Here is a 20,738-nt window from a genome sequence, read left to right as displayed (position 1 = left end):
TGTTGCCTTCTTTTTAAACTTCTAGTACTCCATATTTTCTAATATTAGGCATAGTTTGAAAGCTCAAGCCAGCAGACTTCTAGTTGGCTCAGGTCAAAATATTTAAATTTCTTCTGCACTTTTATGACATTTCCGTACGACAATTAAACAGTCTTTTTACAAAATGAAAATATGTTGCTAGTTTGAGCTTATGTCCTTTGGTCAATGAGATATCACGAGTATTAAGTTGATACACTCATTTTTCTATTATCTATAATAAAACACAATTGTAGGGCCCACAAGTGCTACAGTTATGGGGGGTAAACGTCCCATCTAACCTTATGTGGGGTCCACATTAACTACTTTATTGCCTTTTCTCTTTACCGCCCTCAACTTTATTGTCTTTCCTCCCCCCTCCTTTTTTTCAGTAATATCCCTCCTATTTTACTACCTTTCCTCTTTTACCTATTTTTCAATAATACCCTCTCTGACTTTACTATCTTTCCTCTTTTACCCCTTTAACCCAATGTATTGTCTTTCCTCATCTCCCCTTTCTTGACAATAATAAATCTCCAACTTTATTATTTTTTCACTTTTACCTTTTTAACCTCGATTTTTTTAATAATACACCTCCAACTTTATTATTTTTTCATTTTTACCCCTTTAACCCAAAATAGGATGCCCGTGCTTTAGGCACGGGTGAACTCTAGTATTTTTAAAAAAGCAGGTTGGGGATTTTTTCTGGTAATTATCTATATTATAGAGCTGCTTCTAGATCAACGTTGTTGTTGATATTTGCGAGTTCTACTTATATCATATGAGGACTGTATTACACAGGAATGCCCGCCTGGCACTTTTAAGAATGTCAGTGGATCTGATAGAGCCCTCTGTGATCAATGCCCACAGTATGAGCTTCCACATCGTGCTGTATATACCAGTGTTCGAGGTATCTCTAAAACCTGGCCTTGTTTGTTTATAAGAATGACAATTTTTTGGTTGTTTTCCAAGAGACATTTTTTTTCTTTTATTGTGTTACCCACATTGTTTTACTTCATATTGCACAGTGTTTTTAGTCCTCTGATTTGGAGATTGACAAATAATATAATTTAATAAATGTTTGGTACAGGTTTTTTCTAGCACAATAAATTTGATTCCTGAAATTTTAGTTATTTCTTGCAGGTGGTGTTGCTGAAACTCCTTGTCCTTACCAATGCATTTCTGACAGATACCACATGCCACATTGTTATACAGCTCTTGAAGAGTTGATACACACTTTTGGTGGGCCATGGTTGTTTGGTCTTCTTCTCTCGGGTCTCCTCATCTTGTTAGCTCTCGTGCTTAGTGTTGCACGGATGAAATTCGTTGGCACTGAAGAATTACCAGGCCCAGCTCCCACACAACATGGCTCTCAAATAGATCACTCCTTCCCTTTCCTGGAGTCACTGAATGAGGTTGCTTCAATCAATTTCTCCCAATTCTCTCCTTCAGTTATATTTGGTTTTACTTTCTGAAAGACAATTATTTCATGTCGTCTTACAGGTTTTGGAAACAAATAGAGTTGAGGAGTCTCGGAGTCACGTGCATAGAATGTATTTTATGGGGCTTAATACTTTCAGTAAACCTTGGCATCTCCCTCACTCACCTCCAGAACAAATAGCGGAAATTATGTATGTTAGATATCCACCATTGTGTTACTGTTAGTTAATTCCATTTGACATTTGGAAGAGTGATTATTATTCCCAGTAGTATAATTATTCCACTGTGAACCTACTAGCTCTGAAAATTTAAAGATTCTATTTGATTTCCTTTATGATTAAAATAATGTAGATATTTTTGTGCTTCATGTACATGGCAGATATGAGGATGCATTCAACAAATTTGCTGATGATCTTAATGCTTTGGCCACTTATCAGTGGTGGGAGGGATCGGTCTATAGCATTCTTTCTGTACTTGCATATCCCCTTGCATGGTCATGGCAACAGTGGTGCCGGAGGAAGAAATTGCAAAGATTGCGTGAATTTGTTCGATCAGAATATGACCATGCTTGCTTGCGCTCTTGCCGTTCACGTGCTCTCTACGAGGGGATTAAGGTTTATAGATCTTTTTGCATCTTCCGTCCAGTGCTTGTGGATATGCTTATATGATGAATTCTTTTTTGGACTTGCAAAATCGTGGAAATATTAATAAGAGTCAAAATTTGATGTGTGGGTAGTTCTTAATTTTGTTGCATTTGATTGATTCCATTTTAAAATGCTCATAGATGGTTTAAGGAGAATTATTTATATGATGAACTGAGAATGATAATGATAGTAGTAATAGATAACAATAATAATGATGGCAACAATAATAGTGCACATGGCATAATAAATTGTATAATAAAAGAAATAAAATGTGATATCTAATCCTAGAGTTTGCATTGGCATATGATCATCTAGTAAAATGCAGGTACCATGAAAATAGAGATGAGCATTCTCCAATTGCTGTCATTCAAAAGGGGATTATTTTAAGAGCCAATAAACTTCTTTCTATCCCGAAGGAAGGGACAATCAGCATGCAAAGTCTAATAGAAGTATAGATATCCTAGAGAGTTCCAGAGGACTTTTTTTTATTATTATTATAAAGATTTTTAGTTTAGATAGGAGGTTGTGTGTAACCTTAGAGAGTCGGCTTCCCTTTTCTTCTCTTTGTTTGCTGTGTCTAGGCACGTCAGCTCGATCTCCTTTCTTTCTTTCCAATGAGTTTATACCAGTCAAAAAAATAAAAATCCAGTACTGCTTCTGATTTTAGGCAAGAGATCCATCCTTTCAGTGGGGAAATTATTTTAGTGCCTCATAAATTTTTAGTTGTAAAAATTTCAGGCGGTGACATAAGCAGCTGTAAATATAAGACTATAATATATATATTTGTTTAAGGCAAGAGATCCTGCCAAACACCAGCGTACCCAATGAAAATGCTGAAAGTCTGCCATTTACGCTTTTATGTCTTTTGATTGAGGGAATGCAGTCTAAATGTTGACCAACTCTGAAAATACAATATATTATAATCTCATGGTCTTTGGAACTCATCCAACAGAGAATCCGCCTTTTGGAATCAAGGGTCTTTCTTGTTTGTTTAGTTATTTATTTGTGTGGTGATACTTGCTTAACTTTTTTTCAGGTGATTTTTATCTAATTTGAGGTTTGCATTTTTCTTTCCCCTATGAAAATCTTTGAGATAGCATAAAATTCATCTTTATTTCAGGTTGCTGCAACTTCTGATTTAATACTAGCATACTTGGACTTCTTTCTCGGAGGAGATGAAAAGAGATCTGATCTTCCGCCTCATCTTGGTCAAAGATTTCCCATGTGTTTAGCTTTTGGAGGTGATGGAAGTTATATGGCTCCATTCTTACTTCATAGTGATAATGTTATCACTAGGCTCATGGGTCAGGTATGTTTTTCAGTCTTGATCAAAGAAAGTTATAATTATATGTGGAACCAATTCATAAGCTTGTGTTGCATAGAAGATGTTCTTTTGACTTCATTTGTGACTTAAATTGCAGTGCGTCCCACCAACCATTTGGTATCGGCTCGTGGCTGGATTGAATGCACATTTACGTTTAGTTCGCCGTGGACAGCTGAAAAAATCATTTCTTCCTGTCCTCAGCTGGCTTGAAACTCATGCAAATACTGTTGTGAGCGCCTATGGCGTACGTGTTGATATTGCTTGGTTTCAGGTTACAGCTTGTGGTTATTGCCAGTTTGGACTTGTGGTGTATGCTGTTGATGAGGAATCTGAAACTTTATCGGTTGAAGGCATAGACGGAGCATCAAGAATTGACCAACAGTCACGGTATTAGGTTTTTGTCATAAATTTCTAATGTAAGTTGTTATATGGTTCCTGTTATAAGTGCTTAGCTCAACTTGTTTTCACCCTCAATGCACACAGTATTCATAGAAATAATGCAACGGGTCATCTGAGGAGTGAAGATATTGTTATGCGTAAAAGGATCTGTGGAGGGATTTTAGATACTTACAGCTTACAAAGGCTTGAAGAGAAGAAAGATATATTTTACCCCTTCTCTTATATAGTGTATAATACCAAACCTGTTGGCCACCAGGTAACTTTCTCTTCTTGAGAGCATATTGTTAGGTCCTTAGGGATAGAATTGTGTTTTTTTTTTTTTTTTTCCGGGTCCATAATAGTAATCTTTTGTTTGATTATTGCAGGATCTTGTTGGTTTGGTCATCTCAATACTTCTTTTAGGAGATTTCAGCTTAGTGTTGCTTACTTTGCTACAGTTGTATTCTATTTCAATGCTGGACTTGTTTCTAGTTTTAATTATCCTTCCTCTAGGCATACTATCTCCATTCCCTGCTGGAATTAATGCTCTATTCAGCCATGGACCTAGGCGATCAGCAGGTCTTGCACGAGTATATGCTTTGTGGAACCTTACATCCTTGGTTAATGTTGTAAGTTTCTCTGAATTTGCCCCCTGCAATGTGGTTGGATGAGTTGACTTCTGCCCCTACAATCTAGTTTCTATTATATTATGGTTGAATTTATCGTCCCCCTAATCCTTTACCTTAAAGTTTGTTATTTCCAGATGGGGCATAAGTTGTGGTAATTTTGTTTTCCAGTCCTTTTACCACTGTCTAAAGATATGGCTTTAGATAGAGTTGAATGGTTCAATAAGATTCATGTTGCTGAACCTAGTATTTCCGTTAAGGCATAGACGATAATGATGAGTGCATTTGTGTTTAATTGTATTATTCTTTGCTCTGTGTTTAATTCTATGCAACTAGGATTAAATGATGCTTGGTATCAAAAAACTGTAATGGTTTTCTTCTTTGATTTGATTTACAGTGTTGAGTCATAGAATGGTGTTTGGAATCGTATAAGAACCACTCTGTATGAAATGGTGTTCTTTGCAACCGTTTTTCTCATCTACTTTGAGAAAATGGAATTATGTTTGGGATCCCTCGAAACATTAATCTGTTAGTGGATTAAAGTCAAGAAATATTTTATGTATGTTTTAAAGCTGTGTCTGTTCTTAAAACCTTTTTTGCACCTGTTCTATTCAGGATAATGTAATTAACATTTCTTTTACAAATTATTACTTCTATGGAATGCTGTATTATTTTAATGCTGATTGTATTATGCACGTGAGAAAGCAAACCTATATTTTACAGTCTCATCAGACATTAGCTTTTATGCCACACCTGTCTTCCTTGCCTATTATGGTCCCTAATGTTTGGGATTGTCGACTAAGCACTCTTTATTTGATATGTTTGCAAGCCTCGTGAAGCTTACACTGTATCTAGTGATGTCTATTGTCTAATTTAATGTATTCTTTGATTGTTTGAAGAGCATATATGATTGGACATCCATATAGTGTTCACAAGTCCAAAGCTGACTTCCTCTCGTGTACTTGTTCTGTTGTACAAATTGAAAGTAGCTATTGAGAATTTCTTTTTCGTCAATTTGGTGGCCTTGCAACATCCTTTTTGGATTTAGTTTTAGACATCAAGTGAGGGCAAAAATAGTTTGGGTTTTTGATGATTTTGTTAGTAATCTTATTTTCCTTTTAGAAGTCTAGGTGAAGGATAAAAATGATTTGGTTGAATTTGTTCTGTTTCTCGTCTTATCAAATTACATTTGCATCTTGATTTATTTAGTCTTCCTTAGACATTCATGAGTAGATGGAAAGCTTGGCCTCATAAATGTTTTGGGACTTGTGAAAAAAGTTCCTGCTGCAGTATCATTTTTATATGTATGCGTCTGTGTGTGTGGGTTGTCTGTTTTTAGCCTTAATATCAGTACTAGAGTTTGACCATGCCTATGGCACAGGCATCCTCTTTAGGGTTAAGGGGGTAAAAGAGGAAAAACAATAAAGTTGGAGGGATATTATTGAAATAGAGGGAAGAAGATGAAATACAATAATGTTGGTGGGTATTCTTGGAAAGTAATAGAAGAGGAAAGAGAATAAAGTAAACCCTGTCATCGAGAATTATAGCAAGATTAAATCTCAATCCCTCTTTATGTGAGGAATAAAAGGAGTGGGGTCCACCGTTGTGTTTTATTATATAGATTTTACCCTCCATGTTGGGATGCTAGCCTGTTTAGGGTTTTCACTATATTATTGGAATAATTTATTTTTATTATGAGATGCTTCTCATTCTTTCACCTTATTTTATAATTGATGGTGCCAATTTTGTATGTATCTGCTAAGATACCTAACTATGGATATTACATGTACCAATATGGATACAGTACGGGAAACAGGATACAACTTTTTTCTCAAAATCTAGGACACTGATACGGACGTGTGTTTCCTACCAATTTCTTGTTACCGTGCCCTTTTGGCATTTTGAAATATGAATTGCTTGTACTGATGTAATAAGAACCTGCCATATACCATAGTTGGTGAAGTCTATAAATAAATAGACTTTTTCAATCATAAAAAAAAACTTCTGTTGTGAAACTTCAATCAGTTTGTACGACCAACTCCAGAAATATGCTTCTATTACTTACCTAACAGAAAAGAGTGCGTTGTACAAATTTGTTTAATAGTTACTATTGTTGTGCAGAATTCATTCCTTTAATTTCTGTCTTCTCTTTTAATAATTTCGTGTTAAGTACTCCATTCTTGACACAGGTGGTGGCCTTTCTCTGTGAGTTGATCAACCATTACAGTAGTAGACATTCAAACTTTCAGCCCTTGAATTTTAGCATGTAAGTACATTCTTTAGCTGCTTAGAAGTTTTTATATTAGACTTATTTATTTAAATAAATAGTAGTTGTACTAATTGTCACCATAGCAGTAGGAGTATACTCTAGTTGACACTCTTTTTATGTGCTTTGTATATGTGGTTATGGTGGCTGCAGGGATGAAAGTGGATGGTGGATGTTTCCTACTGGACTGGTGCTTTGTAAATGTGTTCAGGCACAACTCATCAATTGGCACATTGCTTATCTAGAGATTCAAGACCACTCATTGTATAGTAATAACCCAAGTTTGTTCTGGCAATCGTGATGATGGATTACTAGGTACGGTCTGATTCACTTAGCCTTTTGTTTACGGATCAGTTTGATATAACTCTTTGTTAGGACCTAATTTACCGAATTTGCTCCAACTAAACTGAACCACGAACCAATCCAAAGTTATCCAGTTTGTGTTACAGTCCATTTGGGTTTGTAGATTACAGCGAGCCATGTACCAATAGATTTGCAAACCCAATCATCAAGTTTCGAACATTTTCATTGGGTTTGACAAATCAATATACCATTCGGGCGTACCGAAATTCTTGGGTACAACATATTTGCTTGAGAAATCCTGATTAGCTTCTTATATTATAAGAGAAGCAACTAAAGAGATTTATACTGTCTTTTATGCTTTCCTTCTTCTTAAAGGAATCTTCAATCTCCCTATAAACTTTGGCTTCTTTTCAATGCAAGAGTGATCATTAATGAAGAGATATACCTATTTTTGGATATATGTATATTTTAGTTTCATTTTGTTATTTCAGTATGTGATAATTTTTTAAAGATTGTTTTCATAGTTTGTGTAGGAACTGATGAACCAGGTAACATGCTTGTACATGTAATTTGCTTACATGCTCGATATATATATATGGGAAGTGTTTGGAGGCCCTAAAGAGAGCCAAACATTTTTCAATACGTGGGCTAAAAGTTTCAGAATGGGCTGATTTTTTGTGAGGATGATCTCCTCACCATAGAGATCACCCTCACAAAAAATCAGCCCATTGAGAAACTTCTAACCCATATATTGAAAAATGTTTGGCTCTCTTTAGGGACTCCAAACACTCCCCCTATATATATATTTCTACACCTGCGAACTGTGTTTGTTGATTAATGAACTGCAAACCCAAATTCAAACCAAGGAAACTGTTGAACCAGGTAACATAGGTTGGGACTCCAACCCGTAAGAAAAAGGAATTTCTACTCTACTACTTTTATGTCTTCTTTCTCTCCTGTGCATGTTTTTTTTTATCTCAACTTTCTTTACCCAGCCTCAATTCTCTTTTAGTTGCAAAGGTAATTTTTCTGAAAAACTCAACAGTCACCAGTGATTGATGACTTATCCAATCTTCTAATGATTTCAACCTCATGCACATCATTCCAACACATTATGAATTTATGGGTAGCTCTGCCATAATTTAATGAACTTGTCTATTGTTCCCATCTTTTTATTGCATTCAATGCATGTGCACGTTGGTATGTAATTTTTAGATATAGTTCCTGACTTGAAATCGATGAAGTCTGTGTGTGTGTGTGGTTTTCGGTATACTTTTATTCAACTTTCTTGCTGATTCTAATTAATTTTGGTGCACAGTATTGTGTAGCGGTATGTATCTGGAAATTTTTTGAATCGGTGATCCTTATAATGCAAACTCTTATATGGGAACCCGAGCGAGAATCGCTCCTATTACTGGCAGTACATTAAATTGTATTCACAGGTAAATAATGATAAAAGAGAACCATGGCGGGACACCATAGGAAGAAGCAGACCTCCCATCTTCTGCCACACATGCTCAAGACGCCTTGTGAGTAAAATTACTACCAATTGAATGGCAGGGTCATCTGCTGCATGTAAACCATATGAAGGTGTTCAAAAAGACTGTTTGCTAGGGACTGCTGGCAGGTCGCCAAGTTTCTACACCATATACTTGAGTGGCCAACATTTTTATTTTTTTTTACACGATGTGTACAATACAAAACATCAAGTTATGTAATATAATGAAGTTATAGCATTTACATCCATCTCTCAAATCATGGCTATGGTGCCCTATTAGATAGGAAAAAATAGAACTAGAAAGAAAATTGTTGTATACCTATGGATTGTAAGGGGTATGTGTTAATTGTTGTATACACGGGTTATAACATTTACACATGCTCAGACCTCCCATCTTATTGTTTAAGCTGCCATTGCAGGGGCATGCAATAATTGTTTCGATGATGTCGGTCAATTCTAGTGGCTCATGGATGTTGCAAGTGTGTATAGATCATGTAAAATATGCATGCCTTCGTGACTTATGTTGTTTTCTTTAATCTGTTAGTGTCGGTTGGTTTGTTAGGGAAATATTTTCTTGAGAAATTAAGGTTAAGAAAATGAATTTTTTTTTTCAAGAGAACGGAGTATATCTTCCTTTGAACATACAAAGGAAATAGGCAGAATCCACCAAGTCATTGTTTGTTGGCAATGGGAAATGAATAGAGAAAACTTAATAGTGTTGTACAATAATGGATTCATGCAGTGAATGTGAACGGGTTTGCTGAATGGTTTGGATCTATTATGAGGTCAATAATTTGTTATCTATCTAATAATTTTGCGTGTACCAAAATGATTTATTTCACTTTCACCCCACTTGCTTGGTTACCTGTCTTAACTTCAAAATATACCTCTGCACGCACCTAATTAATCAGTTTTAACCACCATTGCTTATTGCACACCCCTAATGGCTCATAATCATTTCTTCATATTTTCTTCTTCTCTCTCTCTGTCTCTCATTTCTTTTCTTCTTTACATGTTGAAAGAAAGATTTTAATGAAGGTTTTAAGTTTTGATCTTGTTTTACTTTTCCAAACACTTCTTATTGAGTCGTAGGTGTTCATTCACATGAGAAAGTTTTGATCAAATGATACCTACCCTACCAAATCGGTTTTACAATGTAAGGCTGACAATATGCCATAAAAATCTGATATTCGAGCCAATTCGAACTGAAAAAACAAGATTTAGATTAATTTTTATAGATCCGATATAATCTAAATCGAAACCAGGTTAGGATTTAAAAGAAAAAATAAAAAAAATCTGATCTACCCATTGTCCTCGACAGCCTCGTCTTAAAAAATCAATTCACAAAATTCATCAATCCCACGGTTAGGATTAAAAAAATAAATAAAATTCTCTAAAGTAACCCATCTTCTTTAACCTTTTCATCTACCAAAATCTCGTTCATCCCAAAACCCGGATATACCTAACATCAATCCATCCCACAGTTGGATTAAAAAAAAAAATCTAATCCAACCCATCATCCTCAGCTCAACCTCTTCATCTTCCAAAACCCATCGTCCACTCATTCTCTCTCTCTCTACATTTTCTCTAAATTAGGTTTTTTTTTCCTCGATGTTAAAAATAAATTTTCTCTAAATTTAGGGTTTAGTAATGGCGATTGGAAGATGGAGACCAATCGGTAGCTGGAGATCTGGAGCGTAAAGTAAAATCATAGTTTTAAAACTCGCTCGTTGAGTTGATTCCACTCGATTGGCGATTGGATTCCGAAGTGACTCGGATACTACATTTGACTAAAGTAACTCGTAGTGTCAAGTCGGACTAATTTACATGTAAACTCGTTCAAGTCAGGCACAAACTGGACCGAATTCCCAAACCCACTGATTTTTCTCCCAAAGAAAAATCTGTCATCTTCAAGTTCTTCCAAGTTGTGAGCAAAGGATTTTAGGGAGAATAACAAAGGCATATGACAGAGGAGAGGTTAAGTTGTTTAATACTTTTATTTGACTCGGTCCATTCGATTCTCAGAGTTAACAGCACCCATAATTGATTAAGTAAGATCTTACAAAATGTATCTTCCAAGAAAAAAAAATGCACTCCAACTGTTTGATGAAATGCCTCAACTGATATCCATCTCTTAGAAATTAGAACAATTCACTTTATTTTGAATTTTGATGATGATGAAATTTTAGTTTGATTCAATGTTGTTATTATGATTGTAGAAATCTTAAGTTGTTTCAGTGTTAATGTAGTTATTTTATACATAATATTTGTGTTGCAGATGTGGTGATTTAGTTATTCTTGTTATCTCATCACGACATGTTAGAATGGTTCGTGAATTGGTTTACATTGTGTTTTTTCTGTTCTACCTTCATGGATTTGTCATCTGTGCTCTATCTCTCACTCATGAAAATTTGTAAGTATTTTTTTACTTAATTTAATTTTTAATTTATTAATTTTTTTTCCATTATCCCTATGTCACATAGGTTTGATCTTGTAGAATTTGGCCAATTTTCTCATCGAGTGAAGGGTGCTTAATAAATCAGCTTGATTTTTTTAAAATAATAAGTACTATGTGAAATATTCGGGTTTTTTTCCCCCTCTTCTTCTATTCCATAGGTACAATGTTTGAACCAATAGAGTACCTATATGTGAGTTGATATTATTACATTCCAGTTTCTTCTCGATACCTCCCAAGGAAAATCCCATTAAATGATTATGACCATGTATTGGGACTCTTGTTTTGGTGGCCAGCAAATTAACACTAAAAATTGATGGTCCACGATTCTTCAACTTGTAAATTGGGGTTAGAAGTTTCCTCACCATAGAGATCATCCTCACAAAAAATCAGTCCAATTCCAAAATTTCTAGCTCATATAGGACAAATACATTGGTTATGTTTTTGGCTCTTCAACCTGACCCTATGTATATATATGGGTCGGATTCACGAGCCAATAAGATAGCCAAAGTGTTTTGACTTGAATGGGCTGATTTTTTGTGAGGATGGTGAGGAAATTATCCTCACAAAAAACCAGCCCATTTTGAAACTTTTAACCCCAGTTTACAAGTTGAAGAATTGTGGACCGTCAATTTCTAGTGTTAATTTGTAAACCACTTTTGATGGGGCTGGAGGTTTTAGAATGGGCTAATTTTTTGTGAGGATGATCTCCTCATCATAGAGATCATCGTCACTTAAAATCAGCCCATTCCAAAACTTTTAGCCATATAGGACAAAAGTTTGGCTGCCGAGCACTACCCTATATATAGATATGGGTTAAAAGTTTGTCCCATATGGGCTAAAAGTTTTGGATTGGGCTTGTTTTTTGTGAGGATGAAATTTATGGTGAGGAGATCATCATCACAAAAAATCAGCCCATTCTATAACTTCTAAGTTAATGCTAATGGAATTTTGGGTTTGTTTTACAATTTTATTTGCACCACAAATCACGCTGCACAAAGTTAATGACATTCAAATGTATGATAACCCAAAAATAGTTAGTTTATATTAAAAATAGTGCCGGTTGGGCTTAGACCTCGGTTGACATGTTGCAACAACTTTGAGATTGTAAATTCAAGTCCAGCTTACCCATCAAAAAAACAAAAACAAAAAAAAACAAAAAAATAGTGCCAGTTCCTTTTTCTTTTGTGTGTGTGTGCCCATTAATTTTTCTTTTATTTATTGCTGTTGACAAAGTTCCATCTTAGATCTGAATGACTATTTTACTTATTGATTAAACAGGATAGAGAGGAAAGTGTTGAATGTCGGGGAGGAGCTATGGAAGGAAACCTTACCATTACAAAAGGGTTCTCGACTTTATCAACTTCAAGGGCTCAAGTCATCCTCGTGGTATGAAGTGAAGATATCGTATCCAGCTTCTGTACGTAATTTTTTCTACTTTTTATTTCCATTTTTTTCTTGTTTTCGTGGTTCTCTGTATGAAATCTCACTGGGCTTATTGAATGATAGATCCCAGCAAGCTTTTCTATTCAACTGACGAGAAGCAAATTGGAAATTGGATTCAACTCAAGAAGAAGATTACTAAATACTGAAAAACTGATTTTTAAGGCGGATGAGAGCAACTTGGTTAGTCATCATGTTTGATTAACATCGCTTCAAAAACCTAGAAGGATGTCTTTGTCGTATTCTGAAAATCTTTTAAATGCAGATATATGGTGAGGATGGTATATGTGTTCTTGTAACTGTGGAGCCTGCTGGGATTGTTGCAATACCACATTTACCCGAGAGACAATTTGTCGTTTTTAATATAGGTAAGCGTCCGCTTATTTTACATCAAATGTTTGAAACCCTGTGGATTGATGATGAAGTGCTTGTACTATGAAATTAACTTGTTATATATTGTAAGGAGGATTAACCCAGGGAAGAGGGTTGAAACCCCACTGCCACATCTCAATGCCCCATAGATCTATCAATTAAATGTTCTAAAATTGGTGAGTCTTCTAAGACTTAGGATCCAATATGGTGTCCCATTCTATAATAAAGGTAAGGTATCTACATGGCACGTTTTTGTTGGAGTTTGAAACACCCAAAGCTCTTAACCAAGCCGTCCATGCAGCCCGGTGTGTTTGAACTCCAACAAAAATATGCCATGTAGACACCTAATGTTGTTATAGGAATGGGACATTGTTTTGGATCGCGACTCTTCTTTTAATTGAAACGAGCATAAAAGTTCTCTTTATTTACAACTCTTACCTTATTCTTTGCTCCAATGAAAATATTACCTTTACAAAACCAAACGTGTACATCCATGCCGCCCACCTTTTTTTTTTGCATATGAATTTTGAGAGCTGCTATTGCCACATCAACTTTTACTAATGCCACACCAATTCCTATGTAAATCATCAAAGAATTGCACACAGTTGGTGTGGCAATGGTAACTCTAAATCTTTTCTCTTTGAATATCTATTATTTCCATCTTTTGCTTTTCCCTTCTTTCTATGATGGACTTGATAGGATTCTTTACAAATGCTCTTCTTAATTATTTCAAGTTCATTGGAGTTTCTCATTTTGTTTACCCTTCAATGCAGTTTGTGATGAACTATTATTGGGGATCCCACATAAAGCTTGGTGGGTTGGAATCTTAGTATTGCTCTGTTTGGGTTTGGCATTTGTTGTTCCATATTTCCTTCCCTCACATCTACTTCAAAAGTATCAAAGTTTGCAATCTGGTAACCTCACTCCCTCTAAGTCCTCCTGAATTTGGTTTGGAATTCCACATGAAGAATGTTAGATTTAAACTATTTCATGTATTATTCACAAATATTCTTGGACTCCTTAGAAAGATGATATTTGACAATAAAAAATTTTTTAAAAAAATTACAGAAAATTATAAAATGTTTCAGTTAGACTTGGTACAAAGTCTTATTGCTTAGTATTGGCCTTTCTGTCTGCCCCTTGAAAGAACTGTTGGCTTCATTCCACAAACTTTTCTCACAGTTATTCGCAAAACCACTTCACAATGCAAAGCTTTCAAATGATTTTGAATTTTTTTTCGAGTCGTGTCTAATCAAGATAGGCGCACACACCAGAGTTATAGAATTGACCATGTTCATTGTCTGTCCCTGCAATAGTTTTTTTTTAATCTAAATTTTTCTGTATTTGGATGTCTTCTTGGATTTGGGAAGGCAAAATACTCCACGACGATGGAAGCAAAGGCTTCAGCTGTAGGTCAGTGATGAAAGATGATGTAGATGAACAAAATAAGAATCAAATATTTAATGAATCGAATCTTCGATCCTCAATTTGATAACCTATGGGAATGGTACTGGATCAACCATTTCCAGATTGGATAGGGCCCTGGTTGGATAAAATGTGCAAATTATGTAAATTATTGTATAAATGTATCAAGTTGATTTATAATTTTTATATCAAACTCGATTGTTGTTAGATTGAATCCGGATCATAATATTGATATCAGATAATAAAACAAAACCCAATGTGGTCTGATTAGGGCTGACCTTGATTCAATCTAGTTCGATCCATGGACAGCCAAGATCCAATCCACAATTAGCAATTATGTACATTAGGACATAAAATGGGGTTGGTTTTTATCAGAAATAGGAGTGATCCAAATTTAGTGGGGTTAGACCTTTAAAGTAGATCTAAATTTTAAAAATGGATCAATATGGTTTTAGTCCCTTGATCCGAGTTCGATCTATCCCTATATCTGTCTATATCTGAATGATATATTGCTTTTGAAAAATTAGATTTTTCAAAATATCCTCTTCTTTTATTTCAATTGAAAATGAATTCTTATTAATAAAATTAAACATAATTTTTTTAATAGACTTTCACATAAAGTATGGGATGTATTCCGGGACATCTAAAACATACTATCGTTTTTAGACAACCATAAGATTCCATCTATTTGTCGAGCTGGTGCACACGTTGCCACAGATGCTTTTCACTCATATCTCGATGAAACACATCTATGGTTCTCCTAATCACGTGGGAGTCTATGTACATTTTAATGTTACTTCAGCATTTTCCATCACGAAGATAAATTTGTAGTGTCCAACGCCATTGGACAGAAAATCATCCAGCAACATACAATCATGTGCAATCTTTTAAGAAATTATAAAAATAGACAAGATTAGAATCCATAAACAAGGTAGCTAAAGCTACAAAAGAGAAACAAAAACATCAAACAAAATCCTAACCATACGATATATCCAAACAACAAATGATCCAACGGCTAGAAAACACAGTAACATCTCAACAAGAAAACATGTACAACATCTTAACTTCACAACACACAGAAAGAAAACTAAACTGCACCCTCTCCCCATCTTAACCTACGCCACATCTCCACGTCATCACCCTTGGGCCGTCTGAGTCTGACTAGCCTCTTGGGCCTTATCCTGCACGTACTCTCCATATTTCTGGGCCCTTTCTTTCAAATCTCTAGCCTTGTGGGCCAACCTCATCCGCGTATGATCCAGCTGTTCTGAACCTGGTGGGTTCTTTCCTGCCACGTAATTATATAACCATGCCAATGCAGAGAGCGCTACTACACCGAAAGCACCAGAGAACAAGAACCCTAGTGTTGTCAGGAATAATATTATTCCTACTGGCACTAATATTGGACTAAATAAAACCATAATTGGCGTAGCAATAATCAGGGTTAAAACTGTCCCGGTTAATGTTATCCCGGATAGAACCAACAGTATAAACCCAATCGTTGCTGCTGTTATGAACTTGACCGTGTCGCGTGAACTTGGGGTGGTGGATTCTGAGGGTTTTTGGGTCGTTGATTTTGATTGATCATCAGCCATGATCAACGGCTAAGATGAGTACCAAACAAATAGAGTGAGATGTATGGATGGATGGAACAGTGAGAGTGAGCGATTGAGAAGTGATGGGTGTCAAACTTATAGTAACAGAAGGAGATGATAGAGGACACGTGGAGTGAGCTAAGCATGTCATCCACTCGTGATGTGTGATGGGTTAGAATATCGAGAAGGTTGCATGGGGTGGCAGCTTTGTATGGCTAGCTGTGCCACGTGGCATTAACGTGGATGAAAAGCAGTGGGTCTTGGTAACACTGGTGTAAGAGATTCGCTGTTTTCATAAACTTCAAATGTTTGATGAGTTATTACCACTAAAAATGGATTTTGGCGGATTGGTCCAATTTTTCGGATCAAATTCGGTTGGGGTTTGCTACTCCGTAATAAACCCAATTCCTAGGGGTGGCAAAGATAATTTATACGTACTAATAATCTGATTTAGCCACGTGGCAATTTAATTGACCTACCTAACGTGATAGGCTGGGAAATCGTAGATGTGCTCTCCTCAAGATACAGAACTACGATTTCCTATAAAAAATACAATTTTATATCCCGAGAAGACTATATCTACCATTTTCAAACCTATCATGTCAGGTAAGTCGATTGAGTATGCCACGTGGTTAAGTCAGATTATCATAATTTATTTCTTAGTTCGCCTGGGCATACATATAATTCCAGAATATAAGTTTTAAGTACATTTATAATGTTAAAATATTTTAAAAAATAAAAATTGAAAAAATTCTCAATTCGTTGTTTTTTTAAAATATATATTTGAATGATGATGAGGCATTGTCAAAATTTTCAATAAAAAAAAAATGTATCCTAACCATATGGCTCCTTGAAGTCAATGACAAAGTTTAACTAGTCGGAATGGTTAGATTCACAAATTAAATAGCGAATGATTCATTGTTTTCCACAAGAGTCATGACAATATGACACGTCTGGTGGCATACTTAGATGACTCCAAGACGTGACAAGTTCGAATACAATAGATCTGTATGTCTTGGGATACACGACTACAGTTCCCCATAAAAAAGTGTATCCCGAGAGAATCATGTATCCCAAGGCATACAAATCTACTGTTCCAAACTTGTCCACGTAATGGAGTCATTTGAGTATGCCACCTAGCGAGTCATATTATCAGGACTCTTTCCACAAAGCCAATACTAATTGTATTGTGAACTAGTTTTTGAATTTTAAAATTATGACTTTTAGTTTGGGATTGCGAGTAATTATGAGAGAATAACATCATAGGTGAAAAAATTGTTTTTCGAGGGTTGGGATGGTAAAAACATTTTCTTCATTGGGTAGAAATTTTTTTATAAAACACATGAATGATTACACTTACAAAAAATCCAAGGAAATCAATTATTCACCCATTTAAAATGCGGAATCATGCAGATCCTTCAAGTTTTCTTTAGGTTCTTCTAAGCATGGTTTTAAAACTCAGTTTGACATCTCGTCTCGTTCATGGAGGAAACCGAGTTGTCTTGGGTGAGTCAACTTGTATTGGATGAGATAAATTCTTTAACTTGTTTTATACGTATTTATTCATATATATTACATTAATTATAATTTTTTTTTTTTTTGAAATAAGGTAGAATAGAAGATGTTTAATCATAAAATATTATTTTATTTAAATAATAAGAACTTAAATTTAATTAAATATACAAATCCATGCTGACTCAATCGAGTTTTTTGACTTGTCTAAGATTTTCAAAATATCATCCGAGTCATCTCATTCGTCGTCGCGAGATTTTGCACATGTGAGACGCCTTAATTATTAGCCCCGTTCATGGATGACTGAGATGACTCAGGCGAGTCATCTCGATCTTTGACGAGATTTTCATGTTTCTAAGAGACTATAAAAGGAAGAACCTCGAAAATGAGATATGTGCAATCTCTTTAGTCTTATTTGGTGTGGCCAATTAAGATTAATTTCCTTTTTCCATGGCCAATGATGCTCTAATAAAGCTTCCTTATGATTCAACTGTAATTCTTACGGCTCCACTTTTTAAAAGAAGGCTCTCGATCGCAATGACTAATTGGTTTTGAATTACATGTCTCAAATGCAGATGCTTGTCAAGAATCTTCACAACTCCTCCCACTAAAAAAGCTTCTTGAGCATTTGTGGATAGTTTGAAATGTAGATCCCTTTGGTATTTATAGGGGGTGATTTATGTAGGGTTTTATGGAGCTTAGTTATGTTTGATTCGGTTAACAACTCGACCCGAATAATGTTGTGTGGTTTTTCTGATGGGAGATTTTCTGAGGTTTTGTCCATGATTTTCTAAGGCTTAGTTTATGGAGTGGAGGCTTGGGCCTTTCGGCCCAAGCCTGAGTGCTCATGGACAAGTCTCTAGGGGGCAATGCCCCTGAAATTTTTTTAAACCCGTTTTGTAACCCATTGTGAATCCTGTGCGTAATATATAGAAGCCGTTTTTGGTGACTAGGATTTTTAGTTCTTGCTTGTCGTTTTTGAGACTGTAGCTGTACTTTGTATTTTTTTCTTGATAATTGTGAAATCTTTGCAATTCCGTGGACGTAGGCAAATTGCCGAACCACGTAAATATTGTCTTGTGCATGTGATTGTTTTCTTTTTTGACGTGTGTTTTTATCTAATTTTTGTTTTTCATTACGTTGGGAATTTCGGGTTGAATTCCTTACAATTTACAAAGTGGTACGGATAAAGATGGTAGACCTTTGTATGAATCCTGGATGGCAGGTCTAGGGATGTGATTAAGAAGAACATCATCAAGTTGGGTGGTCTAGTACCATAAACAGAGTCTTCTCATGTGCAATACATGTCTCTCTCCTATGATAACCTTCTCTAGTGTATGGGGTGGTCTTGTGCTATAAACAAGTCTTTTCATGTGCAATACATGTCTCTCTCCTACGATATTCTTCTCTAGTGTATGGGGTGGTCTTATGCCATAAAGAAGAGTCTTCTTCTGTGCAGTACATCTCTCTCGCCTCTGATATTCTCATGTGCAATACATATCTTTCTCCTATGATATTCTTCTCTAACGTATGTGGTGGTCTTGTGCCATAAAGAAGAGTCTTCTCACGTGCAATACATCTCTCTCTCTCCTATGATATTCTTCTCTAATGTATGGGTGGTCTTGTGCAATAAAGAAGAGTCTTCTCATGTGCAATACATGTCTCTCTCCTATGATAGTATTTTTCTAGAGCAGTCTTCTCTATTGTACGAGTGATCTTGTACCATAAAGAAGAGTCTTCTCGTGTGCAATACTTGTATCTATCCTACGATAGTCTTCTCTAATGTATGTAATGATGTTGAATATGTAATATAATGGTGTTTTAGTGATTTTGATTGTCTTAACTTGAAACCACATTTCATTTACACCATCTATTTTCATTGATTTATGTTCTCTGTGTCCATTACTAACTCAAAACCTCCTACACCAAAAACTCATCTTTATTGCAACTTGTTGTGTTTCTTTTGATCACCAAAAGAATTAGATACCCTGAGTCATCCTGGACAAGAACAACTGAGGGACCAGGATAATTCAAAGACTTTTGAATGATCCTCAAAAAGCTTGCCATGATGCCATCCTTAGAAACATGATGGCAAGTTTCATTGGGGTATATTATGGCTCATAATATGTTTTATCCCAACCGTTGGATTTCTTAATTTAATAATTAGGATTCCATGTTTTTTTCATACCCAAATGTGGAATATAGTTAATGGTTTTGGTTAGATCATTGTTTTAAAAATGAGTTTACTTAGGTAATGCAAGCTGATTTTCCTTACGTTTGAGGTAAAACAATCAATATGAAAAGATTATGTCTATATTAATGTTCATCATATCAAATGTTATGTCTAAAGCTTTAAAATTTGCAAAACTCACATTCGGAAAAATATGAGAAAGGATATTTTGGGTGTTTTTTTTTTTTTTTTTTTAAGTTGAGACATTTTTACTATTTGGAATATTAACTTTCCATCCAAAATTAGGGGGCATTAAGCAATAAAATCCAATATTAGGATGTGTTAAGTAATTTTTCCTGTCATCAAAGGGTTTTCAGAGGAGGAAAAAAAAAGAAGGCATTTAAGTCATTTTTAATTAGTTTCCAGAGTAGACTGAGGCCAAGGGGTCTGTAATCATTAATCAGTTTCAAAACATGGGTATATCAAATATTCACCAAAACCTGAAGGGCATGACTAAATGAAAAAACCAAAGTCCTGCTTCTCAAAACAGCGGCTTTGGGACAAGTATGCCCCTTGTAAATTTCAGAAATTACATGCAATGTCCCCGATCAAATCTCTCTTCTTCTTCTCTCTACTCAACGCACAACATGCTTCCTCTGTTCTGCAGCATACGGTTGGAGTAACTTCTGCTACTACGATCTCTTCTTCGTCTTCTGATCTCACGAGCTTCAAACGAGAATTAGCTTTGATTCCTTGGTTTAGGTGTTTTGGAAGAAGACAAACCATTGTTGGTTGTGTAACCTTTATTGTGTGTGGTGGCAGCATACAATTAAACAATGACTGAACCAATTAGTATCATTCAAATTAAATTAGATGGGAATTTTTTTTCATCTGATCCTACAATATTCGTCATCTCATGACTAGAAAGGAGTTATAGGGATATACAAGTTTTATTATATGATAACTGTCATGTTTTGATACAGGTTTTATTTTTCATATGTCCAATATTTAGGGGAGGTTTTGTCGAATTAAAAAAAAAAAAAAAAAAGAAGAAGAATATTTTAAGTTTAAAATGATGTTATAATGTTTTTATTGAATAAAAATAATAACTGTTACTTTTTTGGAGTATAATTTGTTGAATTATAATGTTAAAAATAGTAATTGTTACATATAAGGGTATTATGATTATTTTAACGGAGTCCAGAATAATTTCCAAATACAAAACTCTATCAGAAGTATTTCTGACAGTACTCCTTAGAACCTGCATCCATA

At 35.3% G+C, this 20,738-nt stretch overlaps 3 protein-coding genes across 6 annotated transcripts in view; 2 read left to right on the top strand and 1 right to left on the bottom strand.

The window, feature by feature from the left end:
• LOC147388567 (uncharacterized) overlaps positions 1–8,872 on the top strand; it is a 28,750-nt gene extending 19,878 nt beyond the window's left edge. Inside the window, exons 12-22 of one of the 2 annotated variants that reach the window (XM_086417711.1) lie at positions 817–925; positions 1,146–1,430; positions 1,519–1,646; positions 1,835–2,069; positions 3,220–3,408; positions 3,521–3,810; positions 3,907–4,078; positions 4,188–4,430; positions 6,617–6,693; positions 6,847–7,008; positions 8,315–8,872. In XM_086417711.1, coding sequence (XP_086273837.1) covers positions 817–925; positions 1,146–1,430; positions 1,519–1,646; positions 1,835–2,069; positions 3,220–3,408; positions 3,521–3,810; positions 3,907–4,078; positions 4,188–4,430; positions 6,617–6,693; positions 6,847–6,994 — 1,876 coding nt within the window. In that variant the 3' untranslated portion in view covers positions 6,995–7,008; positions 8,315–8,872. The remainder of the gene's footprint in view (positions 1–816; positions 926–1,145; positions 1,431–1,518; positions 1,647–1,834; positions 2,070–3,219; positions 3,409–3,520; positions 3,811–3,906; positions 4,079–4,187; positions 4,431–6,616; positions 6,694–6,846; positions 7,009–8,314) is intronic. The other variant, XM_086417710.1, reaches the window with a different exon arrangement.
• Positions 8,873–9,766: 894 nt separating this feature from the next.
• Positions 9,767–13,859, top strand: LOC147388566 (uncharacterized). Of its 3 annotated transcripts, none has more exons than XM_086417713.1 (6): positions 9,884–10,545; positions 10,773–10,907; positions 12,231–12,369; positions 12,459–12,575; positions 12,658–12,760; positions 13,538–13,859. In XM_086417713.1, the coding sequence occupies exons 2-6, from the start codon at positions 10,819–10,821 to the stop codon at positions 13,705–13,707; spliced, it is 618 nt and encodes a 205-aa protein (XP_086273839.1). In that variant the 5' UTR covers positions 9,884–10,545; positions 10,773–10,818; the 3' UTR covers positions 13,708–13,859. The 3 variants fall into 3 exon arrangements, with proteins under 3 accessions (XP_086273840.1, XP_086273839.1, XP_086273838.1); XM_086417712.1 differs by having other exon boundaries at positions 9,887–10,471; XM_086417714.1 differs by lacking the exon at positions 10,773–10,907 and having other exon boundaries at positions 9,767–10,471.
• Positions 13,860–15,325: 1,466 nt separating this feature from the next.
• LOC147388565 (oleosin G-like) lies at positions 15,326–15,784 on the bottom strand. The gene has a single exon (XM_086418303.1). It carries the CDS (start codon positions 15,782–15,784, stop codon positions 15,326–15,328), a length of 459 nt encoding a protein of 152 aa, XP_086274429.1.
• Between the last annotated feature and the right edge of the window lie 4,954 nt (positions 15,785–20,738).

This window comes from Akebia trifoliata, chromosome 12 (assembly GCF_017979445.1).
Source record: "Akebia trifoliata isolate Shusen 1 chromosome 12, ASM1797944v1, whole genome shotgun sequence".
NCBI classification, from domain to species: Eukaryota; Viridiplantae; Streptophyta; class Magnoliopsida; order Ranunculales; family Lardizabalaceae; genus Akebia; species Akebia trifoliata.
Note: the sequence above shows the minus strand (reverse complement) of the source record. Positions and strands in the feature narration are given on the sequence as shown.

Excerpts from the sequence above, each read along its gene's own strand:
- LOC147388565 (XM_086418303.1), bottom strand. The coding sequence starts at position 15,784 with ATGGCTGATGATCAATCAAAATCAACGACCCAAAAACCCTCAGAATCC.
- LOC147388566 (XM_086417712.1), top strand. Across the intron at positions 10,908-12,230 it reads TCTCTCACTCATGAAAATTT|GATAGAGAGGAAAGTGTTGA; the intron begins GTAAGTATTTTT and ends TTGATTAAACAG. Across the intron at positions 12,370-12,458 it reads AGATATCGTATCCAGCTTCT|ATCCCAGCAAGCTTTTCTAT; the intron begins GTACGTAATTTT and ends ATTGAATGATAG.